This window comes from Acomys minous, assembly GCF_964271855.1.
Source record: "Acomys minous genome assembly, chromosome: 9".
NCBI classification, from domain to species: Eukaryota; Metazoa; Chordata; class Mammalia; order Rodentia; family Muridae; genus Acomys; species Acomys minous.
Genome location: NC_140490.1, coordinates 40,017,322 through 40,033,621, shown reverse-complemented (window position 1 = coordinate 40,033,621; position 16,300 = coordinate 40,017,322). Strand labels below are relative to the sequence as shown.

Here is a 16,300-nt window from a genome sequence, read left to right as displayed (position 1 = left end):
CTGGTCTACAAAGCGAGTCCAGGATAGCCAAGGCTACACAGAGAGACTCTGTCTGGAAAACAAAACAAAACAAAAAAATTGACCTCTGACTTCCATACACAGAGAAATAAAATAACTATGGATGAAGGCAGATGTGTTGACTCACAGTTGAAATCCCTGCACTTGGAAGGCTGAGGCAGGGGATTAGTGAGAGTGTGAGCCCAGCCTGGACTATAGCATGAGACCTTATCTCACTGCCCCCTCCCTAAACCCTTTACGTACAACCAACAGTAGGTAAAAGCTGGGACTGTTGCTCAGTGATGAAGCATCTGCCCAACACACCTGGGGCTCAGTGGTTCCATCCCCAACACTGATAACAGAACCATGAAGAGTGTTCTGCGTGGAAGGACCAGCAAGTTCAAAACCCAGAGAAAGTGGCCATCACAGCAGGTTTGGGATACAGAAGGGTGGCTGGCAGCATCCTGGAGGGGCAGGCTACAGCCAGGACCAACAGAGACAGAGCAAGATCTAGGGGTCTCTGTGCTTAGCTCCGAGCCTATGCTTTTCTGAGGGTGACAGCTGTATCTGAAGGGTTGGGGCGGGGGGATGACACTATCTAATTCTCATTTCAAACAACAGTTTGGCCTTTTGAGTTACTGCCCCAGCACTGGGGGAACTGTACATGATGAACATGGGAATAAGGGATGTCCATGAGTCTCGGAGTAGGGAAAGCAAGGGAGGTCAGGAAGGGCTTTCAAGCTGGGTGGGCGTGGTGGAACACGCCTTTAATCCCAGCATTTAGGACAAAGAGGCAGGTGGATCCCTGTGAGTTCGAGGCCAGCCTGGTCTACTTAGGGAGTCCAGGACAGCCAAGGCTACACAAAGGAACCCTGTCCAGAAAAAAACTTAAAAAAAATAGATTTACCTAACACAAGTGAAGGCTGTGACTGGTGAGACCGGCTAAGTGGAGAAAGGCTTGCTGCTAAGCCTGGTGACCTGAGCGGTCCCTTGAGAGTGCTGGGATGAAAGGCATGCGCCACCACGCCCAGCTATGCTAGGTAAATCAATACGTGACTTAAAGCACGCTGCAGCATGTCCGCCAGTCCTAGGCAAATGCTTCACTGTGCTCTGGAAGCATGCTTAGATGTTGGTGTCCCTGGGCATCCTTGACCTAATCCCCACGGATTTTGATACTGAAGAGAACATTGCTGGCAGAAAACACAGCTAGGGCAAAGGCACAGGAGAGTGTAATAGTCCAAGAAACAAAGTGCTTTGACCGCAAGAGCAAGCAGGGTAAATGAAAGCTGCCTCAGGTGAGCAAGGGTCAGCTAGATTCTCACAGAGAAGCTACAGCATAAGCCCTCCTCTCTCCCAAGGCATTTTTTTTCTTTAAAGATTTTATTTATGATGTATACAATGTTATGTCTGCATGTATACCTCACACCAGAAGAGGGCGCCAGATCTCATTATAGATGGTTGTTGAGGCACCATGTGGGTTGCTGGGAATTGAACTCGGGACCTTTGGAAGAGCAGCCAGTGCTCTTAACCTCTGGGCCATCATCTCTCTAACCCTTCCCAAGGCCTTTTACCGGCTCCACTTACGGAGGATTTGGATTCCTTTCAGACTTTCCAGCCCCCTTTACCTGGGTCACAGGCTACTTTGCCATGGTTGTGGGCGCCAGCATGACCTTTGTCGTCCAGAGCAGCTCCGTATTCACCTCAGCCATCACTCCGCTCATTGGTGAGTGCTCACGACCGGCGATGGCGGGCAGCTGGTGGGGTGAGGTGTGTGGGTGGTCAAGGAAAGACCCAGACAGGTGTGTCGTATGCTTTCCTGCCCACCAGGCCTGGGTGTGATCAGCATTGAGCGGGCCTACCCTCTCACACTGGGCTCCAACATTGGCACCACCACCACAGCCATCCTGGCAGCACTGGCCAGCCCCAAGGAGAAGCTGTCCAGCTCCTTTCAGGTACATGGGGGGAGAATTGGTTGTCTGTACTAGGAGAGGGTGGGGTAGAGGCCCAAAGGAGGATGTTAAAATAATCAATGTCAGTCGCTTGCTTAGGTTACTTTTTCCACTTACTGGAAACTACTATAGACAAAGTAGTTTTTTGTTTGGTTTGTTTTGTTTGATTTTGTTTTGTTTTTTCGAGACAGGGTTTCTCTGTGTACCCTTGGCTGTCCTGGACTCGCTTTGTAGACCAGGCTGGCTTTGAATTCACATCAATCCACCTGCCTCTGCCTCCCGAGTGCTGGGATTAAAGGCATGTGCCACCATGCCCAGCTGACAAAGTGTATTTACATGTACTCTCAAGACCTTGGCGTCTAATAGTGAGCCACTGTTACACTATATCAGCAAACAGTAGCAAGTCAGGGCCACACTGTGGCAGTGTGCAGTCAGAGAGGCCTGGCCCAGACTGGGGTAGCAAGGGTACATGGTTCTAGGGATGGTAAGCAGATAGCAAAGGGGAATTTGTTTAGGAGCAAAACAGCTGAGAAGATGCTGACCAATTAAAAGCCCAGGATGGGCAAGCCAGCAACTAATCCTTAGTGGTTGCTAAAATCAAGCATGGTAGTACATGCCGGTAATCCCATTTGGCAGGAAAATGGTCCAAAGTTCAAGGTCAGCCTGGTCTATATACAAGATCCTGTGTAAGAAAGACAATCTCTAGCTGCTGGGTTGTAGCTGAGGAATTCATAAGAGGGAGGTCACTAGGACACACGCGGAACATTCAGGGCAGTTGTCATTTACCAAGTAGTTTGGCAGCACAATATTTTAAAAACCAGTCTGGAGGGATCTGGCATCAAATCAGCCAAAGAGATTTTCTCCTGCGACCCAGATCATGTGGGGCCTCTCTTACCTAACCCTGCCGGGCTCATATGCCAGTGTGCCTGATCCCTTCTGGCTTCTCTCCTGCAGATTGCCCTCTGCCACTTCTTCTTCAACATCTCAGGCATCCTGCTGTGGTACCCGCTGCCCTGCACACGCCTGCCCATCCGCATGGCCAAGGCACTGGGCAAACGCACCGCCAAGTACCGCTGGTTTGCCGTCCTCTACCTCCTAGTGTGCTTCCTGCTTTTGCCCTCACTGGTGTTCGGTATTTCCATGGCAGGCTGGCAAGCTATGGTCGGGGTGGGCACACCCTTTGGGGCCCTGCTGGCCTTCGTGGTGCTTGTCAACGTCCTGCAGAACCGAAGTCCTGGGCACCTCCCCAAGTGGCTGCAGACGTGGGACTTCCTGCCCCACTGGATGCACTCTTTGCAGCCCCTGGATGGTCTCATCACGCGAGCCACCTTGTGCTATGCCAGGCCTGAGCCCCGGTCGCCCCAGCTCCCCCCTAGAGTCTTCCTGGAGGAGCTTCCCCCTGCCACACCCTCCCCTCGCCTGGCACTGCCCGCTCACCACAATGCCACCCGTCTCTAAGCTGCAAGCCCAGACTACTGCCTGGAGCAGAGGACAGTGGTTTTTTTTGTTTTGTTTTTATGGCACTCCCAGCAGAAGGGCAGAGGAGTGTGTGTGTGTGTATGACAGCAGATGCATGTCACTTGAGGTACATGATTTTGTGCCACCTTTGGGTACCTGTCCATGTGCAGAGGGACACAGTGGTGCAGGAATTTCTAATTAGAGGCAGTGTGCACGAATACACATCAGGTGCTGAGTCTGCAACCATCAGAGTAGGTATAGAAGTCCATGTGTGTACGCTGTGTGGGCCCAGGGAGGATGCAGATGTCTGGGGAGCCTCAAAACATTCCTGGGAACAGTCAGCTAGGTCCTGTCACCTCATCATAACCCTTGCACCAAGTGGGGGCGGGGAGGGGCAGGAGTATAACTGGCCCTCTGTAAATGGGCCTTACCTCGGCCAGTTCTGCTGCCTGTGTATAGAAAAAAAAATTAAAAGTTGCATCTGTACTAATAATATATGGGCTTTTAAAAAAAAGTCAGTATTCAGCTGGGCAGTGGTAGCTCATGCCTTGGGAGGCAGAAGCAGGTGGATCTCTGAGTTCGAGGTCAGCCTGGTCTACAAATCAAGTTCCAAGACAGCCAAGGCTACACAGAGAAGCCCTGGCTTGAAAACAAACAAACAAAAATCAGTATTTTTTACTCCTACAGTAGAGTAACTATTTACATGACTTTTATATTGTATATGTCACCTGGAGATCACACACCAGGGGATGTAGGTCAATTCTACAGAAACACTGTCGTTTTATACACAAAAGTTGGGCATCTGAGGATCTACAGGTACCCTAAAACCAAATCTCCAAACATCCTGAGGGTCACTCAGCTCCGGTCTGAACCCCACAGACCTTGGCTGGTGTGGGCTGGGGAAGGAGGCATGGGAGTGACTCCCTTGGCTGTTATGCCTACAAGTGTGGGAAGTTCTGTGAGAAAGAAAGCTAAAGCCTGAGGAAAAGTTCGAGAACTCACCATCCCAGTGTTCTTTCGCAGTTGTGGGGTCCCTAGAGCCCTGGGAAGGTGCCAGGAAGCACCATAACTGTGGGATCAAAGGCCTCTACGAGGCATCTACCGCACGAGGAGAGGATGCTCAGGAGGCCTCGTTTCCTTGTTTGCAACTCCTCACACATACCCAAAGAGGATAATTCCACAGCGCCCCATCACGGTTTATTCTGGTCCCCCTACCACCATGGGCAGTCCTGGCTGTCTTGCTAGGAGCACTGCTCACGCAGCCCACCAATCAGATCGTGCACTGTCTTGTTGAGGATGCCTCCATGTACGCCTCGTCTGCCCATGAGCACCAGGAGCGCCCGTGGCGTGTGGCCCACGCAGATCGCACGCCCGTCCAACCCCTTGGTGCGAGCATCCAGTACGCCGTCGCCCTCGGCCAGCAGGTAGTCACGGATAACGCAGCAGCGCCGGCCTGCTACGCTCAGACCTGTCTGCAGAAAGGTGTGCCGGTCTGGCCCGGTGAGCACGCCCACCTCCTGTGGGGAGATGGCCGCCAGTAGACCCCCGGGCCGTGATGCCCACACACAGCGATTGTCCAAGTGGCCCACGATGGCCACGTCATCGATGCGCTGATCCCGCAGCACCGCACTGATGTAGCCCTTCCAGTCACCCATCTCCGCTCAGAATCAGTCCCTGCAACTTGCGCTAGAGGGGTGGCCCGAGCTAAGAACACCTGTGGCGTGCAGTGAAGTTCGCAGGGCGGTGCTGTGACGTCAGACAAACGTCACAGACCGTCTACCTAAGAGGAGAATGTGAGGGCGGTGAAGTTGAGTGGTGGGGGCGGGTCTAAAAGTAGCAATAGGAGGAAATGGAAGAAGATGGGTGAAGGGCTGGAGAGATGGCACAGTGTTAAGAAAGACTTACTACTCTTACTCAGGACCAGAGTTCCACTCCAAACATCATCTCTGTTGGCATACAAAGCCTGTAACTCCCACTCCAGATCTGACAACTCTAGCTCTCTGGCTTCCTTAGGCAAGCTCACACACATATACAATTTAAATTAAAAAAAAAAAAAAAAAGTCTGGTGGAAGAAAAGAAACTGTTTCCACAGAGGACCAGCATCCAGGTAGAGCAGCTCACTGATGCCCCCTTCTGGCCTCCTTGGGCACCTGCATGCATGTCCACAGACACATATAACTTAAAAATCTTGAAATTGTAACTTTTAGTTATTAAAAATTGGCTGGGGGGGGTGCTGGAGGGATGGGTCAGAAGTTAAGAGCACTGTCTGCTCTTCCAGAGGTTCTGAGTTCAATTCCCAGCAGCGACATGGTGGCTCACAACCATGTACAATGAGATCTGGTGTCCTCTTCTGGCATGCAAGAAACACATATGGGCAGAATACTGTATACATAATACATCTTTTTAAAAGATTGGCTCAAAAAGTAAAAGTGCCTTGCCTTGTAAGCCTGGTGCTCTGAGCCTCACATCCCTGGAGTCCACATAAAGGCAGGAGGAGAGAACCAACTTCACGAAGTTGTCCTCTGACCTCCACACAGCCCTTTGACACACTCAAGCACATCATTCTCTCTCTCTCTCTCTCTCTCTCTCTCTCTCTCTCTCTCTCTCTCTCTCTCTCTCTCTCTCTCTCTCTCTCTCTCTTCTCTCCTCTCTCTCTCTCTCTCTCCTTAATTTTAAAAAGCCAAACATGGTGGCACACAATTCTCAGACTCAGGAGGTAGAGGCAAGTGGATCTCTGCAAGTTCAAGTTTAGCCTGCTCTACACAGCAAGTCACACGCCAGCCAAGACCTACATAGTAAGATGCTGCATCCAAAAAAAAGGGAAGAGGGTGGGAACATCTACCACAGAATGAAAGACGGGTGTAAGGGCTGGGGCTGTAGCTGACAGTTGGTGGAGTGCCTGCCTGTTATGCACAACGCTTTGGGATTGATTCCCCCAGGACCATAAACTGAGTATGATGATGGTACAGGCCTACAGTCTCAGCATTGGGAAGACACATGATGTCTCAATAAATCAATAAACAATGACATTTTTAAGAGTAAGAAAAGTGCTGGTGGCTGGGCATGGTGGCACACGCCTTTAATCCCAGCACTCGGGAGGCAGAGGCAAGTGGAGTTCGAAGCCAGACTGGTCTACAGAGTGAGTCCAGGACAGCCAGACTTCTCTCCTGCAAGGGAGCCATTAAACCTTACTTTGAATTTGGGTGGCCATGGCACATGCCTTTAATCCCAGCACTCAGGAGGCAGAGGCAGACAGATCGCTGTGAGTTCGAGGCCAGCCTGGTCTACAAAGTAAGTTCCAAGAGAGCCGAGAGCACACAGAGAAACCCTGTCTCAGACCAAAACAAAAAGACCTCGTTTTAGAGTTCCAATCTCCCAGAAGGCTTCTGGACGGCGGCCTCTTACCCCAGCTTTTACTTTAGTAGCTTAGAATAGAGCTTCAGACATTCCTTGCCTCCAGCTTGCACCACCATGCCAGGCTCAAAGTTCAACAAACAAACAAACAAACAAACAGCAAAACCCACAAAGCCCTTCCCCCCACCCCTTCAGTGGTGGTGCTGTATATGTAACCCAGGGCCTCACACAAGTTCACCTACCACTATCCACACCACAGGTCCAACCTGGAACACTCCTAACTATGGTTCTCTCCCTGCAGAGTTGTAAAAAGAGGCCACCACTGCCTTCTCCCTCGAGGCTCCAGCACACTGATCTCAGGTGGACTTACACGCTGCCTCTGGAAGCTCCCCAGGTGACCCAGAAGTCTATAGTTGAGGTGGAGAGCCTGTTACTATGGAAATAGAGTGAAGGAGTTTTGATGAGCAAGTTCAGGGCCCTCCTTGCACAAAGTAAGGCTGAGACAAGCCCCTGGTGCTGACATCTGGCCAACCGCCTTATCAGACAGCGAGGGAGTTGATGCCTCCCAATTGGCATTTCAAGGGGGAATTCTGAGGAGCGTTCTCAAAGCGCTTTATTGAGTTTCTGTGCCCCTGAGACCCGGGCATTAGCTTCACGTGGGCCATCATGCTATTCCCAGCCTCACGTTCTAGGAGCACACAAGAGGGAAGGACCAAGCCGGGTTACTTATGACGCAGTATGCTTCTGGATCCAAGCCAGGTAGTTAGCCACGTCGGTGTAGACTCCAGGCTTGTTGCGGTCGCCACACCCGGAGCCCCAGCTGATGACACCTCTCAGTGTGATCCCGCTCTCTGCAGCTCCTTCCTCACACACCAGAGGACCCCCGGAGTCACCCTGGGTGGAGGATAAGCAGCTCCTTGGTCTAGTCCTGTGGTTGACAGGCAGGGGCAAGGGACCAACCAAGACCCCAGGGCTGACCTGGCAGGCGTCGGTGCCTCCCTCCAGGAAGCCAGCGCAAAGCATTCCAGGCAGGATGGCGTTTCCATGCACTTCAGGGTCGGAGCAGCGCTCCTGGGAGATAAAGGGTACCTGTGCCTCCTGCAGGAAGGTGGCGTACTCCTCCGCCCCTGCAAAGCAGGCGTGCGACCTGAGCTTGCTGAGTGGGCCAGGTTACCAGGCAATTCCACACCTACTCTGACTTTGCTCCCTCAAAGCAAGGCTGAGTGGTGGGACCTGCCAATAACTAGTTCACAGGCGAGGAAGCTTGAAGACTGGGGAAGAGCTGGGATTGGAGCGGATAGGGCTAACAGGAAGCCCCGCCCCCTTACTCTCTCCCACGCAGTGGCTCAGAACCTGGCTCCCAAAATAGTTCCCCCCATTGTTCCAGCGTGGGGACAAAGTCCCAGTTTGTAATTTCGAGCCCAGAGATAAGCATGAGAAAGCTTGATTCTCTCTGTAATCCTGTGCAGTGTTACTGTTTGTCAATTTGACGTAAACCAGCGACATCTGGGTAGAAAGAACTTCACTTGAGAAGATGCCTCCGTAAGATTGGCCTATGGAAATGTCTGTGGGCCATTTTCTTGATTAATGATTGATGTGAGAGGGCGCGGCCCACTGTGGGTGGTGCCACGCTGAACAGGTGGGCCTGGGTTGTATAAGAAAGCAAGCTGAGCCAGGCAGTGGTGGACTTTAATCCTAGCACTGGTGAGATAGAAGCAGGTGGCCCTCCAGCCTGGTCAACAGAGTTCCTGGACAGCCAGGACTACACAGAGAAAACCTGTCTCCGGGGGGGAAAAAAAAAGAGAGAAGGAAGGCTGAGGTGTTGGGGACGGCTCTGAGGTTGAGTACTTGCTATGCCCAGGCATGGTGGCACACACCTTTAATCCCAGCACTCAGGAGGCAGAGGCAGTCGGATTTCTGTGACTCCGAGGACAACCTGGTCTACAAAGTGAGTCCAGGACAGCCAGGACTACAAGAGAAACCCTGTCTTGAAACAAACAAACAAACAAACAGTACTTGCTGTTCTTGCAGAGGACCTTGGTTCAGTTCCCAGCACCCACCCACATGGTGGCTCCAGATCTGGCTTCTCCTATACCAGGCACATACATGGTGCACATATATGCATGCAGACAGTCATGCATGCACATAAAATAAAAATAAATGAAAAAAAAATGGCTTTTTGAGGCAGAGTTTCTCTGTGTAGTCCTGGCTGTCCTGGAACTCTCTTTGTAAACTGGGCTAACCTCTAATTCACAAAAATCCTCCTGCCTCTGCCTCTTCAAACTCACAGAGATCCTCCTGCTGGGTTTAAAGGTGTGAGACACCATGCCTGGCAATAAATGAAATTTTAAAAACAAAGTTGATCAAGCCACGAGGAGCAAGGCAGCAAGGACTGTCCCTTCCTGCTTTCTGCCTCAGTTCTTGCCCCCAAGTTCCTGCCATGGCTTCCCCCAGTAGTGGACTTTGCAAGGCAAATAAAGCCTTTTCTGCCTAAGCTGGATTTGGTCATGGTGTTTATCACCACAATAGAAGTAAACTTGAATCTCCACAGCAAATTCTAGATTCTTGGAAGGTCATGCGACAGAGACAAGGGCCCCGCACATTTTTACAACTGTCAGGCCAGTGAAATGTGTCTCGCAAACTCATTGGAGGCTACCAAAAGTGTGCGTTCATAGCCAAAAGTCTCCAACTAGCCCCCAACAGCTGTGCTTACCCTCGAACTGGTGACCCCAGCCGGCCACCTCACAGATCACTGTCTCAGAGGGTGGAGCTGCGCTGCTGGGCAGACACACCGGTTGGATGTGAGGCGACAGGTTTGCGCAGTTGTTGTTTTCGCTTTCCTGCAGGCGCAATAAAGCTACCCCGAGAGGGAAAGGTTAGATTGTGATCTGGGGACCCAGCCCTCCCCACTCTTTCTCCCTATCCCTGCAGGATCACCCCACCCAAGTCGTGTTGGTAGGTGCTGGAGGAGAAGCCCTCATGAAGGTGGTAGGAATTCACAGCCAGTGTCTGGCACCGCTCGCAGCTTTGGTTATGGCGATCTTGACCAAGCACCACTGTCAATTCCTGGGGGGCCGGCCTGCGGTGAGGTGAAGGACAGACAGCATGTTCAGTGGATACAGACCTTTTGGTACCCCTGTTTCCATCCCTTCGGAGGAGCTCTAGAAAGGCGGGGGAGAGTAAGGTGCAGGTAGGGTAGGAGCGGGCTAGGGGGTCCCTGAGGGCGGCGCTTGCCGGTTCTGCAGGCAGTGAGCCGCGGTCAGCACCCAGCAGGGGGCGATGAGGCTGCCCGAGCAGAAGTTGTCTCCCCAGTACAGTGCGGCGATGTAGGGATGCGACCCAGGGAGAGCCACTAGTCCGCCTATCACGCGCCTGAGCGAGGACAGTCGCTTGCGGAACCGCTGTCCGCAGCCCACTGTGCTGATCCTGGTGTGATGCTCTGACGAGGCTGTGGATGGAAGGAGAGACTGGTTGAGGCCGGGGACACGCCCTACTGGCTGCCTGAAATAAGCGGGGGAGGCCACGTCCTCTGTGCTGCTCCTCCCCTTCTGCCTAACCGTCTAGTGCATGGGACATAGATGGCTCCTGAGACGTGGGCTGAGGCTTCTGGAGTGTGGAAGGCCAGGGCACCGGCAAGTCCTGCCGTTCAAGGGGAACTCGAGGTATGAGTGTTGCCTGGATTGGAGCCTGGCACTGCTCCAGGTCGCAATAGTCCCAGCTCAGCCTGTCGCCACTCCAAACGTAGCACCATGGACGTGTGTCATTATCCGGGTTCCTGCAATTTCAAAAGGGGGCTCTGTTAAAACATGGGGAGCCCCTGGAGGCCCAAAGGGGAGGCAAATTGCCCTGCCCCGTCCCTTCCCGCGAACCTGCAGAATGCGTGGTGACCCAGGCCGAGTTTTAGCGCTTGCTTCGCAGGCATGTGCCAGTAGGTGGCCTCGGAGGCCCACCGCTGACATGGCGCACCCGACAGAGTGGTTCTAGCCTGGCCCCGGTAACTGAACCCACTGCCATCATAGCAGGTCGCATTAACGTCTAGAGAGATAGGGGTTCACTTTTCCATTCTCCCTTATCCACCTCCACAAACGTTTCCCACGTGGGGTCCCAACTCACCTATGTCGCAAAAACGTCCGGTGTACCCCGCAGGGCAATAGCACAATTCGTAGCCCTCCACCTGGAGGCAGCTGCCTCCATGAAGGCACTGATTGGTGCTGCAGGCTGGCAGGGAGGCACAAACTGAGCCATCCCTGGGTATATCACACTACCCAGCCTTCTACCAGGGGCTCCCGGCTTTCTGCCCTCCTCCCCACTTACCCTGACTGGCCACAGGCTTGCAGTGAGCCTCAGGACCTTTGCACTGGCACCTGGCCACATCTGCTGGCCCAGCTCTAAGCCATGTCTCATTCTCATGGAAGAATTGGAGAAGCTGGGGTTCAAAGCATTTCTCTGGGGACAAAAGGAGGCCAGTGGGGGCCATGCCAAATCTCTGAGGCTCCAAGGGACCTCTTGCTGGGAAGCAGATCCTCTTACCTCTCTGACAGTGCTTCCCAGTGAGGTGTTCAGGGCAGAGACAGAGGGGGCCGCTGGGGGTGTTCACGCACGTCCCTCCTTCATGGCAGGGGCTGTGTTTGCTGCAGTGGTCTGAGAGGTGGACCCCAAAGGAAGCACAGGGAGTCTGAACGATGCGAGTAGGCATCAATGCCCTGCCTGAACTGGCTTGTCATAGAACTACAGAAGCCAAGCTCTAGTCCCTAAGCTCATCTGTAAAATGGTGGTCTCTTTTGCCAGGATTGTTCTGCTGACGTTGGAAAGGATGCAGTAAGAGAAAGGAAGGGACTGGGGAGAAGATCAGGAGATGGCCTTGGACCACCCAGGGTTTGCACAATACCTTTCACCTTCTTGGGTTCCAAGCAGTATCCCCATTGCTGGTCCTCATCAAAGTTGGAGGTGGTGGCACACCTGGGGAAATAGAAGGGGGTTCCCTGCATTGCCTGAGGCTGGCTAGCCCTCCTTACCACCCCCACCACCCTGCCTTGACCAAAAGCAATTCTTAGACAGATGACAGGCAGACTCCATTTCATCTGGGCCCCTCCTCCAACCCTTACTAGAAAACGCTTACCAGGGCCGGGAGCCTGGCCAGCCCTTGTGGATGCATTTGTGGTACAGACGGCGGTGGTGCTGGAAGGGAAAGTGGCAGAGCTTCCCATCGACAGTGAGGACTGTGGGAAGAACACACTTCTGAGGCCCACCCCTATGCCCAGCTGCCCAAGCTCTACCTCGTGGGTCCTAGCTGGAAAAAGAAAAGAACCTCAAAGAGCCGTTATGCGTTCAAGACTGTATCCTGCCTAGAATGTTGGCTTCTAGAGCCAGAGAGCTGGCATAGACTGCTGACTCCAACACTTGCAAGCTCCTCCACCCTGGCCAAATCTGAAACCCAGGTGCTTGTTACAAAGTTGCACTTTGAAAAACCAAAAAAAAAAAAAAAAAAAATGTGCTTAATAAATGTGTAAGGGGGGTGGGAGGTGCAGGCCTGTATTCCCAGCACTTGGGAGGCAGAAGCAAGAGGGTCTCTGTGAGTTCAAGGCCAGTATGGTCTACAGAGAGAGTTCTAGGATAGCCAGAGGTATACACAGAAACCCTGTCCCAAGATAAATAAATAAATATTTAGGCCTCTTAACCATCCTCCTCATTCCCTGGCTTTCAATTTGCAAGTCGGCCAGCTTTGTAAACATTTATTTGTAACCCCCAACCAGCATTTGCGATTCACATTGCAAGTATAGGTCAGCACTTATAGAGGTTGCCTAACGTGGGCAAGACATCACAAGCCAAAACAAAGCCAAACAAACTACCAGCACTCGCAGTGCCTTCGTGGTCTTTATGGAACTGTACGGTGTTTAGATTCAGACCCAGGACAAGCAGCTGAGGTACCTTTTTAACCAAAGTGGACTTGACCTCCAGGTTCTCCCAGCATCCCTCAGTCCCTACCTGTTGCATTCCCTCCCTCTATCCTGAACTCTTTAGACCAGGGGCGGAGCTTCCTCTTCATTATATAATCAAGATGTCTGTCTCTCTCTCTCTCTCTCTCTCTCTCTCTCTCTCTCTCTCTCTCTCTGTGTGTGTGTGTGTGTGTGTGTGTGTGTGTGTGTGTGTGTGCGCTCTCGATTTCTCTTTCTGCCTTTCCACCCCACCCCGACTGCCCATCCCCACTCTGGCTTTTTTGTCTCCCTCTTTCTCCATGGCAACCTTCCTGGCCCCATTCCTTGGGACTGGTAAACCTGCCCAAGAGCTGCCCCCAACAAACCTGCATTTATATACTCTAATTTGGCTTGAATTGGTTCATTTCATCAGTGGAGCATACACACACACACACACACACACACACACACACACACACACACACACACACACACACGCCCTGAGCTGAGATCTGACAAGGCAGTGCTCTGCCCTCTTTCAACTCTTTTTTTTTTTTTTCTGAGCCAGGGTTTCTCTGTGTAGCCTTGGCTGTCCTGGACTCACTTTGTAGACCAGGCTGCCTTGAACTCACAGAGATCTGCCTGCCTCTGCCTCTGCCTCCCGAGTGCTGGGATTAAAGGTGTGCGCCACCACGCCCAGCTTCTTTCAACTCTTATACTGGAAACAAGTAATCTTCCTGACATACATTTAGCACAGTCCTTTTCATCTTTTTTCTTTCTTTCTTTCTTTCTTTCTTTCTTTCTTCTCTCTTTCTCCTTCCCCTCCCCCCCCCCCCCCGTTTGTTTTCTGAGAGAGGATTTTTCTGTGTAGACTTGCTGTCCAGGCTGGCCTTGAACTCAGAGATCCATCTGCCTCAGCCTCTGAGTGCTGGGATTAAAGGCATGGGCCACCATGCCCTGCTAAAGTTTGACTGACTGACTTTCTTTCTTTTTTGAGACAGGGTTTCTCTGTTGTCCTGGAGCTCACTATGTAGATCAGAGTGGCCTTAAATTCACAGGGATCTGCCCTGAGGATTTTTAATTTTTCACCTGCCTGTGCTGCCAACTGCTCAGGAGGCTGAGGCAGAAGGTCAGCAAGTGCAAGGCCTGCTTGGAAGTGTGCATTAGTTCAGTAGAGTGAAGTCAAAGCAGTCTGGGAAATTTAAGGGGAAACTCTGTCTCAGATAAAAATAAAAAGAGGGCCGGGGCTCTGGAAGATGGCTCAGTGCTCACTGGGTGAGCCTAACAAAGCCAGCTTGATCTCCAGAACCCACATAAGGAGCCAGATGCAGGGCCATGCACCTGTGATCCTGGCACCCCCCTCCCCCCTCCCCCACCCACCTCCAGTGAGGTGAGTGGTAAATGAAGGAATGTCACCTGGAAGTTCACACACCAGCAAGTCCAGAACACACAGCACAGTAGCAGAAAGGAGAGAGCCCATCTCATGCACGCACGCACGCACATGTGCGCACACACACACACACATGCTTATTTTAAAAAGAGGACTAAGGTTTTAGCTCAGTGGTCAGCATTTGCCTAGCGTGTACAAGGCTCTAGGTTCAATAGTGCTTCAGGGAGAGAAGGGGGCAAGAACGGTTCTGTGTGCATGCTGAAGTGTTATGAAGAGCTCCTATCTGCAAGAACACTAGAAGCTGTGTGTGCCTTAGGGAGAGACTGTGCCAGAGACACCCACCCTGCTCAGGCAGGCATTAATGGCGGTATTAACCATTAGGTCGGAGTTAAGGGATCATCAACATGCATACTGAATAACATGTCTTTAAACAGAAGCCATATGCAACAAGGTTACATCTTAATGGGTAATGAAAATGTCCTAGCCCAGTGGCTCGCAGAACCTAACAGGACTTGTGAATTTGATGTTCGTGGTAGCTGTGTAGAACATAATTCATCATAAGAAATAACTGTCCTTGGGGGGGAGTGTGGAAGGGCTTGAAGGGAGGAAAAAGGGGGCGGGATAATGTGATTATAATCTCAAAATGAAGAAGAAATAACTGCTTCAAGGGACGCTGTGTAGCTTAGTGTCCGTTCTTGGGACCAGAAGCAAATGTTTGTTGCTATTTTAATTTTAGTGTCATTGTAGCACCAGGGCAATAAAGAGAGAGGAGCATCCTAGAGCTTTAGGGCAGGGGACCACTGTTGGGTCAGGATGAAAGGGACAGCATCTGTTTGGCTTAGCGTGAGGTTAGGAGAAAAGGCCGGAGGGTCACATGGTGTTGGACTTCAGTGTGAGACATTACACTACAAGCATCAGCTTGACCCCACCAGACAAGGCTCACCATGGTAGGGTTCTGTGTTCACAAGCCCTATGGCAGGGTTTGGGGCGGGAGGGGGTGGTAGGAACCCTTCACCTAAATCAAATGTACTAAGAGTTAAGGACTTTTTTTTTTTCCTTTCCATGGTGCTGAAAATCAAACCCAGGGCTGTGTACACGCTGGGCAAGTGCTCTCCCAGTAAGCGACAGCCTAGGGTAAGAGCTAAGGTTTTCCAGGCCTTTACTAGGCAGTGGCCTTGAGGCGATCTGCTTTACAAGGAGAGAGAACTCATTTCCCCTCCCCAGCAGCCCTGAGTGACTCACTCTTATCTGTCTTGTTTTACAGGCAGGGAAAAGTGAGGCACAGACAGCAAACTCATGCACGAAGAAGCTAGGATTTGGAGACATTTTGGGTATCTGTGATCTTGGGCTCCCATCACGCACTGAGGGTCTGGGCTCTACCAGACTGACATCCTCCAGATGTGTTGAAAGGAGAGGGGAGAAAAGATGGGGAAACCAAGGAAGACTGGTGAGAGTGCAGGCATGACGGCGTCAATCAACAGCCCGCCTCCCCTCCCTGCCTAGGACCAGCATGCTCTGAGAGAGGCCTTCAGTAGCTGAAGGCTGCCCTCTGAGCACACAGCTTGCTCCCCTCTGGCTCTGTGGTAGGCACCCAGACCAGAACGCCAACTGAACAGCTTTGTTCAGGATCCCTCCTGTCTGCTCCAGAGGCCCGAGGCTGCATGGAGACCATGCAGGCTGGAGCACACTCACCCCACCGGAGGGTAGATTAGGAAGAAGAGCCAGGTCACTTACCCACAGTGGGGTCATGAGCTCCATGCTTGAACTCCTTGGGGCCTTTCCACGGTGGAGCCTACAGGAGAGAGCAGACAGGGGCGCTGCTGACAATTCCAGACTTTCCTTGATCTTATGTTAGGCCTCATAAGAGCCCAGGATTTCCTTGCAAGGCTTAGCCCTCCTCCCTCTTCCCATTCCCTCCCCCTCAAATGTAGTCTGTGTCCTCACATCCACCAGTATGAACTGCTATCTCCTTTGTTTGGGCCTTCTGGGATGCCTGCACCTTCCCCCAGACAAATCTCCCAGCCACCTGAACTATCAGGTGACAGGCAGAGGTCAGAGTTGGGACAGGGACCCCCCCCCCCAGTGTTATCCTGGTCCAATCCTAGGATCCACAGCCCTCACCGAAAGTGTCAAATCCAGGCTCATGAGCAGGGGTCCCAGGAGCAACAGAGCCGTCATGGCGTCTGTGGATGGTCCCGTTGCCTGCCCAGGAGTGAAGATCAATAGATCTGGCCAAA

The 16,300-nt window shown here is 52.1% G+C and overlaps 3 protein-coding genes and 1 pseudogene across 7 annotated transcripts in view; 1 reads left to right on the top strand and 3 right to left on the bottom strand.

Annotated features, from left to right (window-relative positions):
* The window catches only part of SLC34A1 (solute carrier family 34 member 1), a 16,320-nt gene extending 12,421 nt beyond the window's left edge, over positions 1-3,899 (top strand). Inside the window, exons 11-13 of one of the 2 annotated variants that reach the window (XM_084795774.1) lie at positions 1,604-1,720; positions 1,825-1,949; positions 2,901-3,899. In XM_084795774.1, the coding sequence (XP_084651900.1) occupies positions 1,604-1,720; positions 1,825-1,949; positions 2,901-3,404 (746 nt within the window). In that variant the 3' untranslated portion in view covers positions 3,405-3,899. Of the gene's footprint in view, positions 1-1,559; positions 1,721-1,824; positions 1,950-2,900 lie in introns of those variants that run through there. The other variant, XM_084795775.1, reaches the window with a different exon arrangement.
* The window catches only part of LOC311605065 (small ribosomal subunit protein uS2-like), a 986,626-nt pseudogene that overhangs the window by 957,010 nt on the left and 13,316 nt on the right, over positions 1-16,300 (bottom strand). The window lies entirely within an intron of this gene.
* PFN3 (profilin 3) lies at positions 3,552-5,808 on the bottom strand. The gene has a single exon (XM_084795839.1). It carries the CDS (start codon positions 5,057-5,059, stop codon positions 4,646-4,648), a length of 414 nt encoding a protein of 137 aa, XP_084651965.1. The 5' UTR covers positions 5,060-5,808; the 3' UTR covers positions 3,552-4,645.
* On the bottom strand, positions 5,196-16,300 carry F12 (coagulation factor XII). Of its 3 annotated transcripts, none has more exons than XM_084795778.1 (14): positions 16,185-16,300; positions 15,798-15,855; positions 11,878-11,977; positions 11,647-11,717; positions 11,289-11,399; positions 11,073-11,204; positions 10,872-10,994; positions 10,628-10,793; positions 10,316-10,533; positions 9,993-10,206; positions 9,701-9,837; positions 9,472-9,615; positions 7,737-7,885; positions 5,196-7,652 (listed from the first exon to the last, which is right to left on the bottom strand). In XM_084795778.1, exons 1-14 carry the CDS (start codon positions 16,239-16,241, stop codon positions 7,485-7,487), a joined length of 1,848 nt encoding a protein of 615 aa, XP_084651904.1. In that variant the 5' UTR covers positions 16,242-16,300; the 3' UTR covers positions 5,196-7,484. The 3 variants fall into 3 exon arrangements, with proteins under 3 accessions (XP_084651904.1, XP_084651905.1, XP_084651906.1); XM_084795779.1 differs by having other exon boundaries at positions 10,872-10,976; XM_084795780.1 differs by lacking the exon at positions 10,872-10,994.

Bases quoted from the DNA above. Each gene is read 5' to 3' on its own strand.
- F12 (XM_084795778.1), bottom strand. From the start codon at position 16,241: ATGACGGCTCTGTTGCTCCTGGGACCCCTGCTCATGAGCCTGGATTTG. The intron at 9,616-9,700 runs GTGGGGTGATCC...CTCTCGGGGTAG, and splicing joins CACCTACCAACACGACTTGG to CTTTATTGCGCCTGCAGGAA. The intron at 7,886-9,471 runs GTAAGCACAGCT...CCTGCTTTGCAG, and splicing joins CTGGGGTCACCAGTTCGAGG to GGGCGGAGGAGTACGCCACC.
- PFN3 (XM_084795839.1), bottom strand. From the start codon at position 5,059: ATGGGTGACTGGAAGGGCTACATCAGTGCGGTGCTGCGGGATCAGCGC.